This window comes from Arachis ipaensis, chromosome B10, assembly GCF_059453495.1.
Source record: "Arachis ipaensis isolate K30076 ecotype BB chromosome B10, ASM5945349v1, whole genome shotgun sequence".
In the NCBI taxonomy this organism is placed as follows: domain Eukaryota; kingdom Viridiplantae; phylum Streptophyta; class Magnoliopsida; order Fabales; family Fabaceae; genus Arachis; species Arachis ipaensis.
In genome coordinates this window covers 122,266,655-122,289,656 of record NC_142435.1, presented here as the reverse complement: position 1 = coordinate 122,289,656, position 23,002 = coordinate 122,266,655, and the positions used below count along the sequence as shown (strand labels likewise).

At 35.0% G+C, this 23,002-nt stretch overlaps 3 protein-coding genes across 3 annotated transcripts; all 3 read left to right on the top strand.

The window, feature by feature from the left end:
• Positions 1 to 2,855: 2,855 nt before the first annotated feature.
• On the top strand, positions 2,856 to 5,550 carry LOC148581537 (protein FAR1-RELATED SEQUENCE 5-like). Its single transcript, XM_088492457.1, has 6 exons — positions 2,856 to 2,906; positions 2,952 to 3,653; positions 3,856 to 4,166; positions 4,257 to 4,494; positions 4,549 to 5,190; positions 5,317 to 5,550. Exons 1-6 carry the CDS (start codon positions 2,856 to 2,858, stop codon positions 5,548 to 5,550), a joined length of 2,178 nt encoding a protein of 725 aa, XP_088348583.1.
• A 3,994-nt stretch (positions 5,551 to 9,544) lies between these two features.
• LOC110267584 (uncharacterized) lies at positions 9,545 to 10,864 on the top strand. The gene is made up of 6 exons (XM_088501572.1): positions 9,545 to 9,583; positions 9,714 to 9,765; positions 9,838 to 9,940; positions 10,022 to 10,085; positions 10,165 to 10,314; positions 10,721 to 10,864. The coding sequence occupies exons 1-6, from the start codon at positions 9,545 to 9,547 to the stop codon at positions 10,727 to 10,729; spliced, it is 417 nt and encodes a 138-aa protein (XP_088357698.1). The 3' UTR covers positions 10,730 to 10,864.
• A 10,301-nt stretch (positions 10,865 to 21,165) lies between these two features.
• Positions 21,166 to 21,952, top strand: LOC107620933 (phosphoinositide phospholipase C 2-like). The gene is made up of 4 exons (XM_088491753.1): positions 21,166 to 21,266; positions 21,352 to 21,487; positions 21,567 to 21,794; positions 21,881 to 21,952. Exons 1-4 carry the CDS (start codon positions 21,166 to 21,168, stop codon positions 21,950 to 21,952), a joined length of 537 nt encoding a protein of 178 aa, XP_088347879.1.
• The last annotated feature ends 1,050 nt before the right edge of the window (positions 21,953 to 23,002 follow it).

Below are 23,002 nucleotides of genomic sequence, written 5' to 3'. Positions count from 1 at the left end.
TTGGTAATTTGTGGTAATGTGTGTCAATGTGTGAGTTGAGGAGGCTTGATGTTGAATTTGATATATTTTGATTGATTTCAAAGAAAAGGGATGAACCTAGCATGTTTTGATTGGTTTTGAAAAGAGTTGGAAATGGCTTGTTTTGAAATTGGCACTTTGTGGTTTTGTATGAAAATATGGTTTTTGGGCACACTTTGGCGGGACATAACTTGGACTACGGATCTCCGTTTTGTACCAAATCTGTTTAGAAATGAAATTGGATCCGGGATGTCCATGCCGTTCAAAGAACGGGTGAAAAACGATTTAAAATGAGGAAGTTATGTCCGTTGGAAGATTGGGGTTTAAATCTGTGAATTCTGCAGCTTTTAACTTAGAAAATTTTTAGCAGAATGACCCCTTGCGCGTGGGCGCACCTGGCGCGTACGCGCCGATCTTCCAGAAAGCGCCATCCACGCGTGCGCGTGATGTGCGCGGGCGCGCCGATTGTGCTGCACCCAATGCCCAGCCATTTTCCAGAGAGTTATGCCAGAACTGTGCCAGTGTTGTGCCTGGGGCACGAGAACACCCACGCGTACGCGTGGTTGGCGCGTGCGCGTCGATTGGCAAATCTTTAATCCACGCGTTAGCGTGCATGACGCTTGCGCGTCGATGAGTTTTTGAGGCCATCCACGCGTGCGCGTGGAGTGCGCGTACGCGTGGCCCTGTTTTCATCCCAAAGTTGATTTTTGAGTTTTAAAAGCCAAATCTCATACTTCTAAGCATTCGATCTCACCATTTATGTCTTAAATCATTATGACATGCCTAGCTATTAAAAAGGGGCTAGTGAATGAGGTAACTTGCGAGTGAAGCAAGGGAAAAATGAATGATCAATGAGGATCAAGATGATTATGTGAGATGCGGAGGATGGTGGTGGAAGTGCTTGTTAAGCCATGGGCCGAAAGGCTATAATTGCTAATGAAACGGCTGGTTATGGATTTAACCGTGAGCCGGAAAGGCTGTGTATAATATGAATATTGGCTGGTTCTGGACTGAACCGTGAGCCGGATGGCTGATATGGATGTTGATCCATGGATGAGAATTCATGCATGCTTATGCTGAATTATTGATAATTGAGATTTGCACTTCCACTATCAGAGGCACGAGATCCCTGGGAGGAAGCAGTGGCTAGCCACCACGTGCTCCAGGTGGAGGCTCGAGACTCTGTTGACCCTATGTCGTAAGTGTGGCCGGGCACTGTGAAAGACCCGGATGAGCTCGCCCCCGAAATATTCACCAGTGAGGGTGATGGATATGGATCATGTTTATGATCAAGTTTATAACGAGTATAACTCGAGTTGGGGATGCGCGACAGAGGGACAGTCCAATGGTTAGCTACCAGGACTTGTCGGGTTGGCTCTATAACCGACAGATGATATCATCAGCCACTAGGGACAGGCATTCATCATATGCATACTATGTGAATTGTTTGAGATTGCCTATTTGACTGCATATTACTTGCTAATTGTCTAAATGTCTTAACTGCTCCTATTTGTATATTCTTTGTCTGATATAACTGTGTTTGCTATAATATACTCCTGCTGGTGGTTGGGAGGTTTGAAGGAATTGGAAAGGGAAGTATTAGTTAGACTGAAGAATCTTTAGTCAGATACCCTTATATGGTTTAGCTTGTTTATAAGCTTTGATATTATCTGGAGGAAGTTCTAGGATTGCCTTTGGCTTTCCTCTATTATTATGTATTATATATGTGGAAGCTGTTACCGTGCTGGGGACCTCTGGTTCTCACCCATGCGGATTTTATGGTTTTCAGATGCAGGACGCGAGGCTTCTCGTTGAGGCATGCTGGAGACTTCTGGATTAGCGAAGATCCTTTGTTCTTGGGACTCTGTTTTGGTTTATATATCTTGTTTAGATACTTTTATCTCCATTAAATAATACAAACTGTGATGACTCCTTCTAGAGGGGATTTTGGAGAATAGGTTGTATGTATTTGTGTCCCTTTGGGTTTCCTTTGGGGTTTCCTTATTTTATTATATGTATATATTATTATGCTCGGACCGGTTATCTTCGCAGCCGGATTTTGAGTCTTGATATTCCCGTTTTTGACACTCTTTATATATATGATCTTGCGTTAGCTTATCCTTTGCTCGTTACGTTATCGATCGGAGTGTTGCGCGTTCGAGTTACGGTTTTTGTTTACCCCTTTTTCTACAAAGGCTCCTAGTTATAATCAATTATTCATACTACTATACGTACTAAATTTTTGTTTTAGAGGTCGTAATACCTTGCCATCTCTGAATTATGACTTAAGCATAAGACTCTGTATGGTAGGGTGTTACAGATGGTATTTCTTTATTTGTCATGCTAGATCAGTTTATTTTTAATTTATTTATAACTATTAGTAATTTTTGGTTCTGTGTCTCTGTTCATTTAGTTTTTGATCATTGATCACTTGAGTAGTCAAAGTAGATTTGCTTTTCTCTTATATCAGATTTACAATTTATTTTTTTTTCTTTTTTTAATGGTTTCTATTGTATTAATAAGCTACTAGACCAACTTAAATAAATTTGGTTACTAAAATAACGAGTATTTTTTGCCACAAGAAATTTTTTCTATTTTGTCAATTCATATATTATTTATATCAGATGATATTATGTCTCTTGTATGGGAAAATATATAGCTTGTCCTTCAAAATTGATACCTCTGGAAAATTTTGCTTTATAAGAGTAATGACTAGGCTCATTAGTTATGAAAATTTACTTATCTATTTAGAGCGAGGATCTCAACAAATACGGGACTTGAATAGATAGTTACAATGTTTCGCCTTGAAGAAAGCTATTAGAATTTTCCACTCTAGCATGGATTTGAATCCTAACAAAGTGGAGGGTGCATTAAGTTATCAATTGAAGGTATATGATTGTGTGGTGATGTGTTTGTTTTTTTATAAATTGTAGGTGTATGTTGATTTTTGGGAGATGGAGCCGTTGGATAGCCATTTTTTTGGAATAGACTCCGATGAGGAGTTCCCAAGAGGAGACAATATAGATTTTCTAGAAGACGATTTGGAGGCTGATGAAGATAGACCTCAAGATAAGAGAATAGCAGAGCTGTCACGAGAAGATATCATGCAACTTCAGTTTACAGATGAGGAAGCTGTTTATCGATTCTACAAGACTTATGCAATGATGCACAGTTTCACTATGAGGTTGGATGAAGTCAGACACGATAGCGATGGTTGCATAATTATGCGCCAAATTGTTTGCAATCGGGCGGGCTCAAGAAAGGAAGAGGTTGAAAAGGATGAAAGAATCCAGGAACACCGACCCCTAACTCGAAGTTGTTGCCGGGCAAGAATTTGTGCAAGACTCGATAGAAAAATTTATAAATGGAAGGTTGTTTCGTTCTATGAAGAGCACTCTCATGGATTAGTTGATCCACTCGACGTTAGCATGATGCCTAAGTATCGCACATTTAGTGTCTCGGATAAAACTCAGGCGAAGAATTTGCACGACATAGGCATCAGGACCTGTCACATCTTGGGATACTTGGCTGCTCAAAAAGGTGGATATGCAAACTTGTCATTCAACCAAAAAGATATGTACAACCTCATTACTCAACATAGGAAGAAAAAGGTGAAGGGTGGTGATGCAAATGTTGTAATAAGCTACCTGAGAGGTAAAGCTGGGAATGATTCTTATTTCTTTGGCAAATCGATTGAAAAATTTGTTTTGGGCTGATGGGACTAGCTGTATTGATTATGAGTGCTTTGGGGATGTCTTGATATTTGATTCGACTTACAATAGGAACGTCTACAATAAACCACTTGTGATATTTTCTGGTAGCAATCATTATGGATAGACCGTCATATTTGGATGTGGTCTTCTTGTTAATGAGGATATTGGTTCATACAAGTGGCTCTTGGAAACTTTTTTGGAAGCAATGGGGAATAAACACCCTATGGCAGTTGTCACTGACGGAGATCTTTCAATGAGAGAAGCTATTAATCAGGTCTTTCCTTATGCAACACATCGACTATGTGCATGGCACTTACATAGGAATGCATGCGAGAAGGTTAAGAATAGTGGATTTCTAAATGACTTCAAGAAATTGATTTATGCTAATGTGAGTGTTGAAAAGTTTCAGGTCATGTGGGGAGACATGGTGGCGAGGTATAATTTATCAAGCAATTCTTGGGTCGACCAAACCTATGAGTTGAGGAATTTATGGGCTCTTGCATATTTGATGGACCAATTTTTTAGGCGAATCAGGACAACATCTCAATGTGAAGGGATTAACTCTCTAATAAAAGCATATGTGAGAAAGAAAGATACCCTTCTTGAATTCATCAATAACATGGAGACCGTTGTTAGCCATTACAGGAACAATGAAAGAGTTGCAGAGTTCAATAGTAAATATATCGATCCAGTACTTGTGACTTCTTTGCCGACACTTGAATATTTTGCTACAAAGACTTTCACTCGTAACATGTTCTGGGAGGTCAGGAAGGAAATTGAGGGTGCTTGTGCTATGAATACAGAGTTGGTAATTTAGGATGGTGGAAAACTATACTTCAAGTGTAACAGTTTTGGAGTGCCAGAGATTGATCATGTGGTTGAGTTTGACAGAGTTGGGGGGATGTTTCGTTGTGAGTGTCTATGGTTTTTTGAAAATAGAGGGATTCCCTGCATGCACATATTCGCATGCCTAAAGCACCAACACGTTGAAGTTATTCCAGAAAGCTTAGTGTGCAAGCGTTGGACGAAGAATGCCAAGAATGATTTCATGAAGTCAAACGTCGACGATCCAGGTGATTCTGATAATGTACTAGAGTGTCGTTTGGGTGTGTTGGGTGCTGAGTGTTCTAGGTTGATGGATGTTGCATGTAAGAACTCAAGTGATTTTGTTGAAACAATGAATGATGTTGTCAACACAATTACAAAACTCCAAAAGCGAGGTGAAAATCCACGAAATCGTAATTTAGACGATGACTACGTTGTTGACCCATTGGTGGTGAAGAGTAAGGGAGCTCCCGTGAAAAACTCAAAATTTAAGCAACAGAGAAGGTGTTCAAACTGCGGTGTGACAGGACACTACAACAAAAGTTGTCCTAATGTTCCTGGTAGAATCCCAAAGGAGCCGGTAGACGATGATACAGAAAAGAATATCAGCAGCCATCTCGACATCCTCACTAAGGTATCTCATACTATAACTATGTCTAGAATTTCGTTGTATGGTGATTCGGCATATTGTGTTTTGGATTTATAAACTATGTTATTTTTATGATGTTGTAACGAAAGATGATGTTTGGTTTGTGATCAGTGCAAAAGACATGACAGTGTGAAAAATCAGCAGAAGATGGAAAAAGATAGGAACATTGGTGGTGGAACAGCACCAACCTCAGCAGCTAAATCAGCTTTTACTGATCAAGTGAAAACATCAAGTCCTGGTCCCAATATCCCGGTTTGTGCATCTACAAGTAACGAAGAGTTTGGGATGAGTTCCAGAACGGCTGAGTCTCCTGTTGTGGCCCCTGAAACTGGAATGGCAGATTGAAGATGATTCAGATTTTGGGATGATTGGTAATTTTGTACCATTTACTAATTACTAATTACCTTTTATTGATGTTTTTTATAGTTTGCATTCATTGAGTGATTTGACATTTATTGAACTAGGAAGATTATGTCATTTTACTCATTTACTATCAAATTTTTGAAATTGCTTTTTGACTTATTCTATCAATAACAGAACTTGAGCTTAATTTTAGTTCATTTGATGTGTCCCCATGTACTATAGTAAGTAATTACCTATATTCCTAGTAAAATATGATGCAATATTTTATCCAGGTTTGCCTGACTCTTGATGGGGATTTGAGCATTATCTGTGCACTAGTATTGAGCACGAGTTGTGATTGATCATGGATGCACTGGTTTTAAATATCGAGTGTTCATTACCTCTAAGTTATTTAGTATCCGCAACTAATTAATCCAAGTTGGGATTGATAATGCCAAGTTTGACATTGAAATTAATGAAACATTTCATTGTACAGAGTAATCCATATATATATAAGTCAAAATTCTATTAGTTATGTTAATTCTTACTTTCACTCACTTTCACTCCACGAGTTGTGATTGATCATGGATGCACTGGTTATCTCACAAGATTGCTATGCATCTTCACACTCACTTTCACTCCCCGATCTAAACTCTGCTTCTACGCTGTGAAATTTGTTATTTTTCAAGGATATCAACATGTGATCATATTGGAAATCACGAATTATTAGTTAATACATCTACATAATTTTAGCTTTTCAATAATGACTTAGAGACTTAGAGTATCAATTAAAATAACGAGTAAAGTATTTTAGTCCCTAACAATTGACTTCAGTCTTAATTTTAACTTTAATATCTGAGACGTTATTTTTTCTAGTCCCAAATATTTTAGTCCATCCTATTTTAGTCCTCTACTTAAAATTAAATTGTTTTCAAAAATTTATTTTTTTTGGTATATTATCACTTTTTTCATTTACTAAAATAGGATAAAATAAGACATTTAGAATAAAAATATGATGTTTAAGATGTTACTGAAAAAATTATCATGTACACTACCACAAGAACGGAGTTTAGCCACCAAATTTTAACTATGAACGCTAAATCGTGATAAAAATAAATGAGCGTGTCTTTTATTTATCACCAAATATGGTTACAGTGGTCACCTCTTGCAACAAACAATATTTTCTGTACTCCTCTAATTCTATTCCCTCTCTGTACTCCCTGTCTAACATTAACGTGCCATAACCGTCATGTCTTTAATAAATTTATTAAGCTATAATATTATTTTTTAAAATTATTCTAATATTAACACAAATTTTTAAAATTAAATTTAGATAAAATAAAAAATTATAAAGATAATTCAAATATTCTAATATTTGAGCTACTTAAAAAGATAAAATTTATTTAGCTAAAATAATATAATTTGGATAGATAATAAAAAGTTCAGTAATTTTTAAGTAGAAAAAAAAATTTTCAATAAATCTTTTAATAAAATAAATTGTTTTATCATTTGTTAGATTTTAAAAATGAGGATAAGTTGAAAAAAATAGTCTTTATTTACATGATTTACTACTCACTACGTATCTTTGTGAATACTGTACTCTTATTATATACATAATTATTTTTTTAAAAATTATTTTGTGAAATTATAAATTAAATTTTTATTTATACAATTATTTTATTGGTATATATTATTAATTAATTATTTTATAACTATTTTAAGTCATAAGAAAATTAATACTAATTAATTTATGAGTAATTACTCACTTGTATAAAAGTTCATAATTTTATTAAGTAACAAAGAAATTGATTTGTAAAACTTCTTATAATAATTTTTTCGGCTGGTACGTCTTGACTTGCTCAATGGAGCTTTTCCCATTGAAATAGTACCCTGCTTTCTCTGATGCTTAGCGTCTCGAATTTTCTTGGTTGGAGGACTGGTTTTCAAATTGTTAGTTGCTGACCAGTGCTCCAACCAGCTTAGAACTGAATTTGGATCTCCAGGAACATATTGCAAATGCAAGGCCATTATAGTAGTTGATGAATCAAGACGCTGAAATAACATACCAACGTTTTAACATGCTCAACATAATGGACATATCAAAAAGAAAATTGCAAGAGCTTAGAGTTACATGATGTAGCAACAGAAGACCCTTTTTTCAAATTTGAGATGAAGAAATATTGTTAATAAGAAATGGTACACATAGAAACACATCACTTTAAGATAGGCAATCATATTTATCTTGATGATATGAATTCCTACAGCTCCTACGTGATTACATCACGGGTAATCAGTGCCTTTTACCCATCCAATCAATACCGCAAAATGCTTTCTTTAAACAAATTAGTAGATAATAAGTAGCACCCATTCAATTAGAGGTGAGGACCTACAGTCTGGTGTCAATAATTAATATTACAGAACCAAATACAATTATAGGCCATTCATTCTACAGTTGAATTCTAGTTTCAATCAAACTCTTGTCACATTTACAATAAAAGATACATGCTACAATACAGCATATCCACAATAAGTAGGCAAACTTTGAATAAAACACAAATTATCATACATGGTACAATGTAAGTTACCTTTCGGATGAAAGCATTTGCTGACAGATTTGTAATTTTTGTAGCTACAGCAATTGGCTTGACAGGTTTGCCATCCTAAGGCACAAGTAGTTGAGAAGGAAAATTGTTAGCAGTTAAATAAAACAACATACTTGCAATCTCCCCCTTCTGTCTCTACAGATTTAATACACAGAAACTTGAAGCCAAAAATTTCATATTTTAATGGAACCATTTAACTCTACTTTGACCAAGTTAACAAACCAAATCTCTATTCCCTTGCATAGTGCCCTCCTCCTCAGAGAATTTAACACATGATAATAGTTTGAATATCTCACTCATCAGTCATACAATTGAACACTTTATGTAAGACCCAGAACTTTTGAAAAAGGGCTATCATGAGCTAATTTCAAATTCAGTATTTTTGTAGCTTTAATTTCAGAAATTTCTTTATTAAAGAAAATTAAAGCAAGTTTCGATTAATTGAATTTGAAATAAATTAAGATTATTATCCAATTTTACAATTATTGAATTATTTTTTATATTCAAATTATAAAGTTGGTAGTTGTGAAATAATAAGGATTTTATATGATTTGGACTAAATAATTAATATTTTAAAATATTAATACTACTGTTTTGGGAAAATAAAGGATTCAATTATATTATTTCTGATTATTGGATTTGAACATTTTATTGAAAATAATTGTGAAATTGATGAACAAATAGTATTTTTATACATTATTATTGTTGGATTGAAATTCATTTCTAATTATTATATTATCCCTAATTTTATTTGAAATTACAAAACTACCCTTAAACCTAATTTTATCATAATCCTAATCCCAAATTGGGAAAAACCCTAACCTTGAAACCCTACCCGGTTACCCGTTCTTCCCGTATGTCCCAGCAGCCACAACACACACGGTTTCCCCAAAGTGAATGAAAGAAAGAAAGAAGGGGCAAGTAGGGGAAGGGGCCGCGGAGGAAGGGAGGAAGAAAGGAAGAAGGCCGTGCTGGCGTGCTAAGCTGCACTGCCACCACCGTGTCACCGCCGACCCATGAAGCTGCCGCCAGAACTGCGTGAAGGACAGAGGGAATCCGAGAAAGAAGGAGAGCGCCAGAAGAGGGAGGAGCTCGTGCCCTCCTCGCGAATCGCCGCTGCCTCGCGTCGTTATCCTCGCCGTGAATCCCGTTGACCCTGTTGCAGCCGTCTGCGCCGTCATCCTTGCCACGAAGACAGCACCGCCGTTGCCATCGTTGCACGAGGAAAGGAAGAGGCTCACAGTGGAGAACATGACGCGAAGAGAGGACGGAGCATGAGAGGGAGACAAAGGCCGCATTAGAGTTGTTCTGCCGCCTACGCCGTGCCCTACCACCGTCGCCGAGCTTCCATAGCTGCCGCGTTTCACCGCGGTTGAGGGCGTCTCCACCACCGCATGTTGGCCGACGATATTGCCGATCTGCTGCTCCGCAGTGCCTAGCTGGAGCTTCTGTTGCTGTTGCCGGAGATCGGTGGTTGCCGAAAAATACCACTGTTGTTGCTGTTGAAGGAGGGAGAAGCCGTGCCGCTGTTCTGGCCGCTAGGAGGAGTCTCTTGGCCACTAGAAACACCACCGGGGATGCCGTTACTTGGCTCAGTCACTTCTTCTTGGTTGCGGTAAGGGTTTTGTTTTTGGCTTTGATCCTTTTTGAATTCTTGAAATACTGTAGTCACTGAATGTTGCTGTAGCCATCGTCTGGGTCGCGTGGAGGGAGAAAGAGCCACTGGGTGTTGCCGCACCTGGCCTCCGCCGCCTCTGTCACCAGAAACAGCCACCGAGTCCTCTATTTTGGTAAGAATTCCTGAGTCGAAAGGCCTTTTTGTCACTGCTCTGTAAACTTATACTGAGGCGTTGCGGTGTTGTCCATCATAGGGTTGTGGTTTTGTGCTTGCATTTTTGTGCTCGGAGTTTGCAGCTGCCTTGTTTTGTCATTCCAGTAGGTATTTATGTTTCGAAAATCTCCGCGTTATTGTTCTGTACATGTATTAAAGCCTTTATGATATTATTGTTCTTAGGATTTAGCAACCGAGGTTGCTTGTTGTGATTTAGAGCTATTTATGCTGGCACGAAAGTGTGTGGGGCTGTGCTTTGAAGCTGCAGTTGATTTTGGGTCGAGACGAAAGGCTTTCGGAGAGGCATTTGGGTTATGGTTTCAATTTGTCGAGGTAGGGGCTTATTCCGAAAATTATGTTTTATATATTGGAATTATTACATATGGATACTGATGTGAGACAATGTATATTTGGTGATTGTATCAGTCTTATGTATTGTTTGGTTGTCTTGAATGATTATGAATGTTTGTTTGACTGGATTGTTGTTCGGCCTTGTGAAACGGAATGTTTTTGAAGCTGATTCTTTTAAAGATTTGGGATCGAGTTTAATCCGTTGGAAAATTATTTGAGTTGAGTTGAGTTGGTTTTCTTGATAATGTGAAAAATAGAACACACTTTTGGATTCAGCCTGGTTTTCTTTAGTTGATTTGGTTTTGATAAATGAATTGTTGCTGAACTGTTTCTTTAACGTTTTGGAAATGAGTTTAATCGGTTGATAATGATTTGATTTTTGACACAGTTTCCTTGAGATATGAAAATGAGGTGACTGTTGGATTTAGCTTGCTCTTGAACTGATTTGGATTTGGACCGTTGAAAAGGATTGTGGAACGGTTTAGTTGGGACCCGAACCGGGTGGCAAAGTCCAAGTTTTAGGAGAGGTGCTGCCGAAATTCCGATAAATTCTGGGATTTTATTAAAATGCTATTTGGAAGATTATGAGTTAAACACTTCTACTATTTTATTTGAATTATTAAGAAGGGGATGACTTATGCTTTTGAAATGAATTATTAAAAAGGAAGTTGTGATTTAGTCTTGTTTCTTAAGAAAAGTATTATATCTCCCTTGTGAACAAGTTATTTAGATGAAACTTATGCTTTAAGGCTGTTTTAAATGTGAAAAGGGTTTATGTCTTCGAATTTGACTTGAGGGTTTCAATTAGAGGAGTTTCAGTGACTTTTAAAGAACCTGAACGTCTATTGACAAGTTTCATTCTAAAATGTTTTGGGAAAAGTGTTAAGTACTCTTTAAATTCTGAATTTTTGCAAGACTAAAATAATTTTTGAGCAGTTTGAAACACTTTAGAATTTATCATGGGGTTAAAGCTGGTTTTGTTTAAGTGAAGAAAATGGCTTTGAAAGGAGTAATTGATTACATGACTCGGTTTGGCTCAAATCCTATTTTATTACTCAAATCAGGAAGCCAAGGTTTTAATGATTTTAAGTGAATTTGAGGAAATGAGTTATGTTATTCTCCTCTAAAGACTTGAGACTCTGCCGAGGAACTTTTGTTATAAAATCCCGTTGTTGGATGGATGATTTTGAATATTTCAAAAGCGATCTTTAATTTGCCATGATTTTAGAAGTTCTGGAAAGAGGATGCCGAGAGTGGCTTTGTTTTTAAAAAGGGGAACTTACTTTGAGTAAAATGGGCTTATGAGCCTGAAATGATTTGAGGAATAAGAACTTTAAAGCCAAGGTTGAAAAGAGTTGAAATTTGATTTCAAAGTGAAGTGAATTGAGAAAAAGTGATTTATGGCTTGAATGCTGATTTTATGAATTTGATGATGTTGGATGGTGGAAGTGCTATTTTTTTATGAGCCGGAATGGCTGTGTATGATAATGAATTTTGGCTGGTTGCGGAATATGTTGAGCCGGATGGCCGACTATGAGTCATGAATTTAAGCCAGACGGCTGAAATGAATGTTGATTTATGGCTGAGAATAAATGCATATATGCTGAAATATTGATATTGTGATTTTTCACTTCCAACTATCTGAGATACGAGTTTCCCTGGGTAGAAGCAGTGGCTAGCCACTACCTGCTCCAGGTTGAGACTTGATACTCTGCTGACCCTATGTCGTAAGTGTGGCCGGACACTGTGAAAGTTCCAGATGAGCTCGGCCCCGTGAACATACACCAGTGAGGGTGTTGGATGTGAATTATAATTATCTCTTGTGAATAACTCGAGTTGGGGATGCACGACAGAGGGACAGTCCAATGGTTAGCTACCAGGACTTGTCGAGTTGGCTTTATAACCGACAAATGATATCATCAGCCACTAGGATAGGCATGCATCATATGCATCTATGTGAGATTATTTGGGTGTGCATATTGTACTTGGTTTGCCTTTGTGATTACTTGTGATTAACTGCTAATTGTTCTACTTGTAGTAACTGTTTGTTTGTGCTTGAACTTTCCTAATTGTGTTTGCGACTGAGACTTTGTTGGACTGTGGTAATTGATTGTTGTTTGGGTTGTTTGGGCCTAGTGCCGTGGTTGATCATGAGGTGGGCCGAAGGCCATGTCTGGTTGATATTTCTGGTTTGGAAAAGTATGAAAGGCTAATTTGGTTCAGCATAGATGAACCTTTTGAAAGGCTTTTGAATTTTAAATGAACAGATTCCTCTTTCAGAAAAGATTTCAAATTTTTCTTGATAGTAAACCTTTGCTTTTGAAAAGATGCATAAGGCAGTTATTAATCACTGAAATGATTTTATCTTGCGTATCCTATTATAGTAATTCAACAACCCTATAGTGAGAACCCTTTCAAGGATGATGTTCTCACTCCCTTACAAATTTCCCTTTTCAGGATATGGACGCAGAAGTCACGAAGATTTTATTTATATATATATGTGTGCGTGTGTGTGTGTGTGTGTGTGTGTGTACTCTTTATGAGTTTTGTAAGTTGTATGGTATGTATGGATGTACGTTACTGAACAAAAGTATTTTTGGAGAGGTATTGCGGTTTAAAGTTTTAAACAGGCTCATATTTTAGTATTAAATAGTATAAGAGTCGTCGTAATGTCCGAGCTATCAGAGTCCCGCAGCCGGAAGCGTGAGCTTTGATAGTTAGGGTGTTACACTTTACACCACAGGGAAAAAAATCAGAAGAGCACCAAGAGAAATATAAAAGATATGATAAGAATTTAGTTCTTGAACCTTACCGAAGACTTCAATAGATTGCACTTATCTTGGATTTCAAACCCAACAACAGACTGTCTGACTCTTCTGCCACGAACAAGTGCTTGTAACTTGACAATGCCATACATACAGCATAATGTAGCCACAGCTTGTCTCGTAACAAGGTGCCCACGAATAAGTGCTTGCAACCTTATTATGCCTTTTAGGGCCCTAAATGCCCTTCGTGCCTTCATGAAAGATGTTTCCGTAAGAAGACATAATACCAACTATGAAATGAAACAATTTACAAGAACTCACACAATCAAACCCTGATCCACGTATTCTCTTTCAAGTACATGTTTTTCAAATATTGGAGACAGAAGCAGCAGAAAACTTAAGACAGCAACAAATGTTTTTCTAAAATATGGAATTCCGCCACGAGTTTCACAATAATGGGAACCAGGGAGCATTGGATTCCATGAAAGATACAGTTAAGAATTATTGAGATATGAAGAAAGTAATTATAACTTTTATTTTGTAAACCATAAAGGTAAGAGTGACATAAAAAAGTAACAGATAACCTTTTCAGGACCCTAAAAAACCCAATATCATGAGGAGAGGGTGAAGCATGAGAATGCCATAGACTTACCCTTATGATCTGATTTGGAAGTAGAGGAAAAGAAGATGGTTTAAGTGCAAATCGGGGAAGTGGCGATGCTTCAAACAGTGAAGTGATAATAATCAATTATGGACCCTTAATTATTGGCAAGCACAGCTAACTAAGTAGTAAAAACATAGAATTTCTTGTGCTATAGGAATCACATTCATTAACCAGTTAGCATCACATAAATGCTCCAAACCCAAAGATCATAACGAGCAAAGATCATAACGAGCAAGGATCATGGGACTCAATGGAGGATATATATTTACCTATATAATTCGTGGAGATAGCAGTAACATTTACTTTGATAAATTTTCAAAATTGTTAGGAACTACATCTACAAATAATAATAGGAGAGTCATCATTCAAATGCAATAATGTTATATCATATGTGTATGTAATATCATATACTATAATTCTGTAACTACATCAAAGTAAATAACACATATGATCATTTATAAAATAATACCAATCTAGAACACTTACTAACCTACCATTTCAGCAGCATATATATCTCTCCAGTTACTTGTTTCAGGAACTATATGTGTTACTGGTTTATCAATTTCGACTAATTTCACGAAGCTAATATCCCAGATACAAACTCATACACCCTACACCCTTAGAACGGTATAACCCATAAAGGAAATTCAGAGAATAGATAAGAACCTTGAGAAGATGAGAAGACCAATAGGGAAGACTTGAAGAGGTTCTATGACGACAGATTAGGGTTTTTCCAATTTTGGATCCTACAGTCACCAATCAAGTTCACACGAAGATAAAGGGCGGAGCAAGAAGTTGCGTTTGTAGGTGCTGAGTGAATTGGCGGAGCAAGAATTGGAGTCTCAATAGATTTAGGGTTTGTCTTGACGTGGGTGGTACAATTTGGGAGGTGAAATATAGTGAGACTTGAGAGTAACGATGAAAGGCGGAATGCATTCGAATAGCCTTTTCTTTTCTTGCAATTACCATATCTTTCTCATGGAAGATTGTCTTCTCAATGATGATCACCGAAACTTTGATTTTTCTTTTTGTTGCTTTTTTGCTGTCCAGTCCCCACACGTAGAAGGGAATTGGAGAAGAGAGGATATTGGATTTTGATAATCCATTCTTGCCGAAAAATTCCTGCTTTGGCTCTCTGAGGGAACTAAAACAATATCGAATATTTAAAGAAGTTTTTTTTCCTGCTTTGTGTGCTTCATTTTTCCAACTTTTTTCATCACCAACAACTCACAATACATACAAAAACTTTAATTAAAAAAATAGGTACTAATCACTAATCCATATTCTTTCAACCACACATATCAATCCCACGGTCACTCAACTTTTACTTCTTGTATTCAACCGCTATCATCATCATCAAAAATATAAAATCATTGCATATATCATACATTAATAATAATAAAGTCTAATAACCCTTCATTCAATTTATAAGGTTGCAACATTTCATCTTTTTATTTTACATTTTTAGTAAAATTAATGGAAATAAAATAATACTGCCGAAAAAAAATGGCAGGATTAGAAACAAATAAATGGAAATGATTTTAATATGAAGTCTTACTAAAATAAAATAACAAACACTGTCAATGTATGAAATTCAAAATATCTTAAACTTAGACAAATTAATAAAACTCATATCATGAAGATAATAAATGGCTGCTTTTCAATTTATTTTGGTGGCCAATTTCTTTGCGGCATCGATGGTGTTTTCTTTGGCCTTATTGTAATTACTCAGCACTAAATCTAAGGCCAGTCGCATGCGTGCAGTATCGTCCACTGGCTGCATGTTGTAAAATTAATAAATTAGTGAAGAGTCTATTTAATAAGGATACAATGTCAGCAATTATAATGTTATACTCACTGGTATGATAAATAAATTTCTGGCCTCAGCATATAGCTGCCATCTAGAAACCCACATCCCAAAATCAAACCTGATGCATATGTATTAAATATTAGCTTCACTTTTGTTAGATAGTTATTTGAATTTGCTTAAATTCATATAGTAACTTGTCTTACGAGTTTTCTTGTTGTGGAAGATTATGTGGATAGTAGATCCAAAATTCACCGAGTTGATATGCAACTTCATCCAAATCTGATTTACCCTCTAATCTCTCATCAAGAAATTGTTCATGAATCATCCAGTCAATGAAATTTGCCTACATTGACAGGAAATATCATTATAAGTAATTGTTGCTGAAAATTAAATGAGTTATGGGCAACAAATTTAATTTAGAAGCATGAATAACTCACTAGTTGTCGAATCTGTCGCTCCCTTAAGGTTTTTCTTGATCTTTGTTGCATCGGATCTACACATATCTACTTCCTCTTCTTCACGTCAAAACATAATAAGTACCAGCGTTTATAGTTGTCCTTAATTGGTACATAAATCTAAAAATCACAAAAACTCAAAAGTATAAAAACATATCATGGCAAATGATAGTAAATGGGTAGGTTTTAAATTTAAAACAAATACATTAGCTACCTTTGATAAGATGCTAACATCAGATAAATATGCTGAATGGTCCATTACCACAGCTGTTGGTGGGTAGCAAAACGAAAGTGCTTGTTCCGAACAAGTTTTACAATCAAGAAAAATTGCGATTCAAATTGGTTGTTTTATGACACCATATAGTAAATTTTGACTTCCTATGACTTACTGAGACCCTAGGCGGAAGAAACCATATCTTTGGACCTCCAGAACGAATTTTTTCCTCATGAGTCGTTGTGCATGCAACCATTGTTAATCTCTAGCAAGATTAAAGATAACAAATAAAATTAGTATCAGAGGTTTAAAAATAAAAAAATTTAAAGTGGAATTTAGAGTTTTACATTAGCATCTATCTGTCGCATAGGCTTAAGTGCATCGAATGATCTTCTACAACCATCTACACCTTCGTGTACAAGTATTTCCTTGTTGTTGTAATAATAATAATAATAATAATAAATAATCTTACCACATGAAATAAAATGTCTAACAACTTTTATCTATATGTATATTAACAAGATACTTACTCGGGGGAGTCATTAGCATTATATAAATATATAGCTACCATTGATTCTTCTTCATTAACGAGCATTTCTTTGGGGATTTCAAACGTCAACTGAAATATAAATAATTATGAAATCATAGGCAAATTATTCATACTGAACATAATACTAATAAAATAATTTTTACTTACTGGTATTGTCAATGAACGCAACCTTTCACTTCACATTTGCCAACATCCAACTCATATAGTTGTCCATCACAATTAGTTGCCTGCATATTAGATATATACATTACAAACATTTATTTAGATCATTTTCAGTTTTATTAAACACAGATTTTTATTGTTCATATGTTACTATATTCACTTACTATTAACCATGAAATTCGCCGTTGGCAAATTTTTAAAAAAAATACTTAAAACAGAGATAACTAATTTTTGTTACTTACCCTATTGCCATTTGCTTCTTCACCTCCAGAAGTAGACATTACCCTATTTGCAGGAAGAATTAATGTCTCGGTCAAATTCTGAACTCTTGGCGTATCGTCCTTTGGACCTCTTGTTTCACTATCAAAATCTTTGAATCAATGTATTCAGTTAAACACTGATACATAGGATCTGAGAGTAAATTTAAATGTTGATTGCTGACAAATAAATTGTCGAAGGAGGCTTGCGTGTTCTCATTGAAAAGAGTTTGGCTACACAAGTGCGAAACTAAATTATAGTTAACAGTTTCTTTTGTTTTAGACTATCATACATGTCTCTTCTTGTGAGAAAATACCAAAAAAAAAATAGCATAAGAAGAATCTATTTAATAATAATTTAATTTACATAGTCTTAAAATGTAAAAAATAAAACTAATAAACGAATACTAAAAAAATAATTGTAAGACAATTGACTTTTATTATTGTAAAATTATATAGTTGTTAATTTTAAATATTTAGTAATGGTTAATTAATAAATTTATGCATAAAAATTAGTAATACGGTACAAATTTTAACCAAGATGTAACTAGCAAATTTGTCCGCGATTTACTTACAAATCGATAAATCTTAATGCTCTAGCCCGACTAATTGAAATGTTGCAGTTTATTAGTATCAAGTATTTCTTCAAGACTAGTGGAATGAAACATCTTATGTTTTTGGAAGAATAAAGAGATAGTTTATGAGATTTTTTGTTCAACATACCACTCTTTTATACGTACTTAATATTCAAAAAAATTTTAATTAATTAATTAGATTAATATAATATTACAAATATTATTACATTTAAAAACTTAACGTATTAATTAATTAATTAATGTTATACTAATATAAAATGATGTATTTTTATCAAAATCAAATGTTATGATAAAATACTACATAGTATAATCCGTTAAAAAAAATTTTCATAAAAAAAGTATTTTGATAAACGAGCCATAAAAATTGTAATAAAATAGAAAATAATTACAATATAATATAAATTAAAAATATTCTTAATGTACTCAAATATATGATTACTTATTTAACATGGCTTAAATTGTAACATATTTGCTGAGATTACCATATTCTAATTTTTGTTTGACCGTAAAAAACTTGAAAGTACTCTATAAAAAAAATTATTGTTACTGGAGTTTAAAAGTAAAGAAAAATTGGTGAATATTTTTTTAATGTAAAATAACTAATATACAAAGTAAATTAAAATAGGAAGCCATAGTTGTTGTTAGAAAAAATTGATTATAAAATAAAACTTAGGTAAATTTGTTTATGTAAGATAAGTGATTAATATACATATGTCGTGCTAAGTTGAATTGAGGTTGAGGTCGGGTTTTAAACATAAATCGTACTAGGTTGGGTTGGATTTGTTAGTAGCACGTAGAACATGCTAGTCTATGCTGATTTAGGTTGAAAAAAAAAAAAGATAAAACTCTATGCCCTACCACATTTCATATACATCTTGATGTACAATATAATATCTAACAAATATTACCCTAGTATGATTTAAATATAAATTGATTTAGGGGATTTACGTTTTCAATTTTCATTTAGGAGAATCAAGTCACTACAAGAAAGTACCGGAATAGCGACCGATTTTAGCGACCAAAAAAATTGGTTGCTAATAGCGATACAGAATTTTCAGGACCAAATCAATTTTGGTCGCTAAATCGGTCAATAAATTACATTCAGCGACCGATTTTAGCGACCAATAAATTCGGTCGCTAATAGCAACTGAATTAGCAACCAATAAGTTTTAAATACAACCAAAATAAAATCGGTCGCTATTTTTTTATTTAGCGACCGATTTAGCAACCAAAACAGAAATAATGTGTTTAGAACTATTGACCACAAAAGCGGTCGCTATTTTTTATTTTAGCAACCGATTTTGCAACTGATAGTGAATTAGGGTGAACAATTGTTTGGTTGCTAATTCAGTCACTTAATTAATGGTCGCTAAATCGGTTGCTAATTGTTAATTTAGCGACTGATTTTAGTGACTAAGATAATCGGTCACTAATAGCCACCAAATTAGCGACCGGCTAGTTTTATACAACTAGAATATAAACGGTCATTAAAATCGGTTGCTATTTTTTAATTTAGCGACCGAATTAGCAACCAAAACAAAAGAAAGAATGTCCTTGGACTCTTGGTCACAAAATCGGTCGCTATTTTTAATTTAGCGACCAATTTTGCAACCGATTTATAGGTAAATAGAATAACGTGATTGGTTACTAATTCAGGTGCTAATTTTTAAATTAGCGACCGATTTTATAAATTAATCAGTCACAAAAGCGGTCGCTAAGTAAAAAAAAAAAGATAATATCTAAATTAACCAATCTAACCCTAAGCCACCCACACCATTCTCATCTCCTCCAATCTTCTGCTCGCGTTGAAGTCTTTTTCGCCGCCGTCTCTTGAGGTCCTGTCGGCATCGTCTTCTCCGGTCACGGTGCTATCTCCTGAGGTCTCCTCGTCATCTTCTTCCTCCCACGGAAACCACCGCCTCACCTCCTGCCTCCTCCACCTGCTCCGGCCAGGTTCACACATTCTCTCTCTCTCTCTCTCTCTCTCTCTCTCTCTCTCTATCTCTCTCTCTCTCTCTGACTTTCGAATTCTTTTTCTAATTATCGCTTTTCGTCGTTCGCATTGAGGCCAGCTCATGGAGGAAGAAGCAAATCATATCTGTTTTAAAAGAGGTAAATAAAAACGCTTTTCCTCTCAAATCAGACCTGTTTTCAGTTTTTTTTCTCTGTTTTTGATTTCTTCATTCTCTGATCTAATTACATTTCTTAACACACCACAATATATAAAAAATTTTCAATTACATTTGAATTGTTTTAAACCTAGCTTGAATTAAATACTGTATATATATAGTGTCCAATTTGAAGCATGGCCCAAACACGAAAGAGGAAATGTAGCATACACAAGAGGCAAGGATACATATATGAGTGATCATGCTTTGCATACATTTAATTAATTGCAATTGTACGTGCATATATAGGAAAGGGAATTGGAAAATGTGTTTCTATTGATTTTGTACGTTGATTACTACTTCTGCATTATTATCAAAGTATATTACTCCACCGACATTTTCTTCTAAATGTGTTATGATTTATGAAGATTGAGGAGAGAAGAACAGCTTTGTTAATTTGTTTTTATTAATTATTAAAGGGAAAATTCTGCATCTTAGTGTTAGTGGAGTAGACCACTAATGGGAGAAATGATTAAGGAACTAAAGAAGGAACTAATATGACTAAGCATAAAAAGGAAACAATATGACACAGTCACTGTGTATTGAGGGGAAAAATTGCATATAATACTGTTGAGATATGATTAATTTTGTTGTGTCTATATTTTAGTAACAAGATTTATAGTGTAGATTGCTATATAATATAGATTCAAAACTCAGAGAACAGAGAATAGAGATTGAATGCATAAGAGAAGACAACCCTCTTTTATAGCTTTTGCAAAGCTCCACATGCTACAGATCTGATATATAAAACTTGGTTATGTAAATTTTTCATGAAATTTCTACTATTTTGACTTTATTGTTAGTTTGGGAGCTATATTTTGGTTGTAGTTAGTATAGGGTCAAGACCAATTGGTTGTTCAAATATGTTGTCTTCTAAATTATAATTGTGAATAAATAAGCAAACTAGAATAACATGTGCTTAGAGAGGAGGAGGTTATATTTCCATTATGATTGCATTGCTTTTGAGTTAACTTGATTAGTTCATATATTTGATTTTATGTATTTATTGGGAAACCAACTTCAATAAGAAATAATGGATGAGTTATGATCTTGAGGTTCTGTCCTTCATAAGGTATGGCTTCAGATTTATGTTTGTTTATCAAACTTGTTATAGAGGGGAAATTCTATTTGACAATCCTTTTGCATTCTGATAGTGTTCATTTAATTTCTTATTTGTTCTACCAATTTATGCATGACTATTGATTATGGAATTCTTTTTTATTTTGATTCTTTTGAATCCTGTTTCGCTCTACATGCTTGGCCGCAAATGCTTGAGGTTCTGTCCTTCATAAGGTATGGCTTCAGATTTGTGTTTCTTACATGATCTTAATTGTTTAGAATGTAAGAAACTAATTCATTTTATTATTGTTTTTTCCAGGACACTTACAAATCCTGTTTCAGCTATCAAATGCCTTGAATCCATAAAGGAATATGTTTTTTTTGCATCTGAGTATCCAGTGATCATAACTATAGAAGATCATTTAACAAAAGATCTTAGAGATATATTTGCAGAGGTATATATGCATTTTAAGCTTTTCTTTTGTTATTATTCTTTAAATTCTTCTAATTTCATTTCTTTTTTGTTTCTTGCAGATGGCAACTCAGTTTTTTAGAAAAGTGCTTTTCAAACCTAAAACAGGTTTTTTGAAAAAATTTCCTTCACCAAAATCACTTAAAAATAGGATAGTTATATCCACCAAGCCTCCAAAAGAAAGCTTCGAGGAGAATCGAATCAAGGACAACGAAAACTCTTCTCCTATGCAGAATGGAAGTGATTCATCTGAGGAAGAAACATGGGGAAAGGATTCCCCAGATTCCATGGTGAGAATTTATCTAAGATTTACTTAAATAATGATACAAACCCTTGTGTTCTAAATTCTAATGTTACTTCATTCTTCATGTTTCAGCAAAATGAAAGTGATGGTGATAATGAAGGAGATAACAATTCATGTGAATGTGACAAGAAATCATACCAATAATTTTCACCTGATTACAAAAGCTTAATCACAATTCAGAATAGAAAATTAAAGGGTAGTTTGAAGGATAAACTGAACCCTGATGGTGGTCTTAGACGCCTTAGTTGGAATGAGAAGACCCTTCTAAAGGCCTTAGAATCTCATAGAGCAGACATTGTTAGGTACACAAAAATGTTCATCACATCACATTCTATTACATGTATTTTATGAAAATTTTGGACATTCTTATTTCGAACTATTATATTTTTCAAGTTCACCCAGAAAAATATATTAAGGGTATATTTGAGCGCGATGCGAGTCAAATCCACACATTTTAAACCACATATTGGGTGGATTTATGGAGCTCAAATGGTTGCATTCAATATGCAGGTTAGGGAACTATTTATGGTTGATGTAAACTCCGTTAAATTAGTAAATAATTAGTCAATAAATTAATTTTTAATAAAGAAAGTTAGAAATGTGAATATTATATTAAATTAGGATAGAGCTGATCAAAACAAGAATTTTGACACTATTTTCAAAGAATTCGGCCCAAGATTGGACCGAACGGACCGAACCAGTTGAACTGGGCCCAAATTGGCCCCGTAGGCCCAACCGGCTCAACACTTAAGTAAACCGAAGCCTCTTCTTTTCCCCAAATCATTAGAAGCAGCACTGAAAGCTAATAGGGGAGAGGAGAAAAGAAAACATTTCCAAACCCTTACGCTAATTTCAAATCCCTGTATCTCCTCCATCCGAGCTCCGATCGCCGCACCGTTTGTAGCCACACGACCACCGCGTCGAGCTCTATAATTCTACCGGAACAATTTCATAGGTAACTCACTTTATTGCTCTCATCCTCTTCTTCCCCCAAATTTTTGAAAATCATATAGAGATGTTGAATTTCTTTGCTTTTTGGTGTTTTAGGATCCAATTAACTTGAGGAAAATGTTCACTCTTGCTTATATGAAGCTTGGGTAAGGTGAGAATACTATAATTCTATCTATATATTCTGAATTTGTGTTTTGGATATTAAATTGGGTGTATATGTGTTATGAATGTGTATTAGATTGT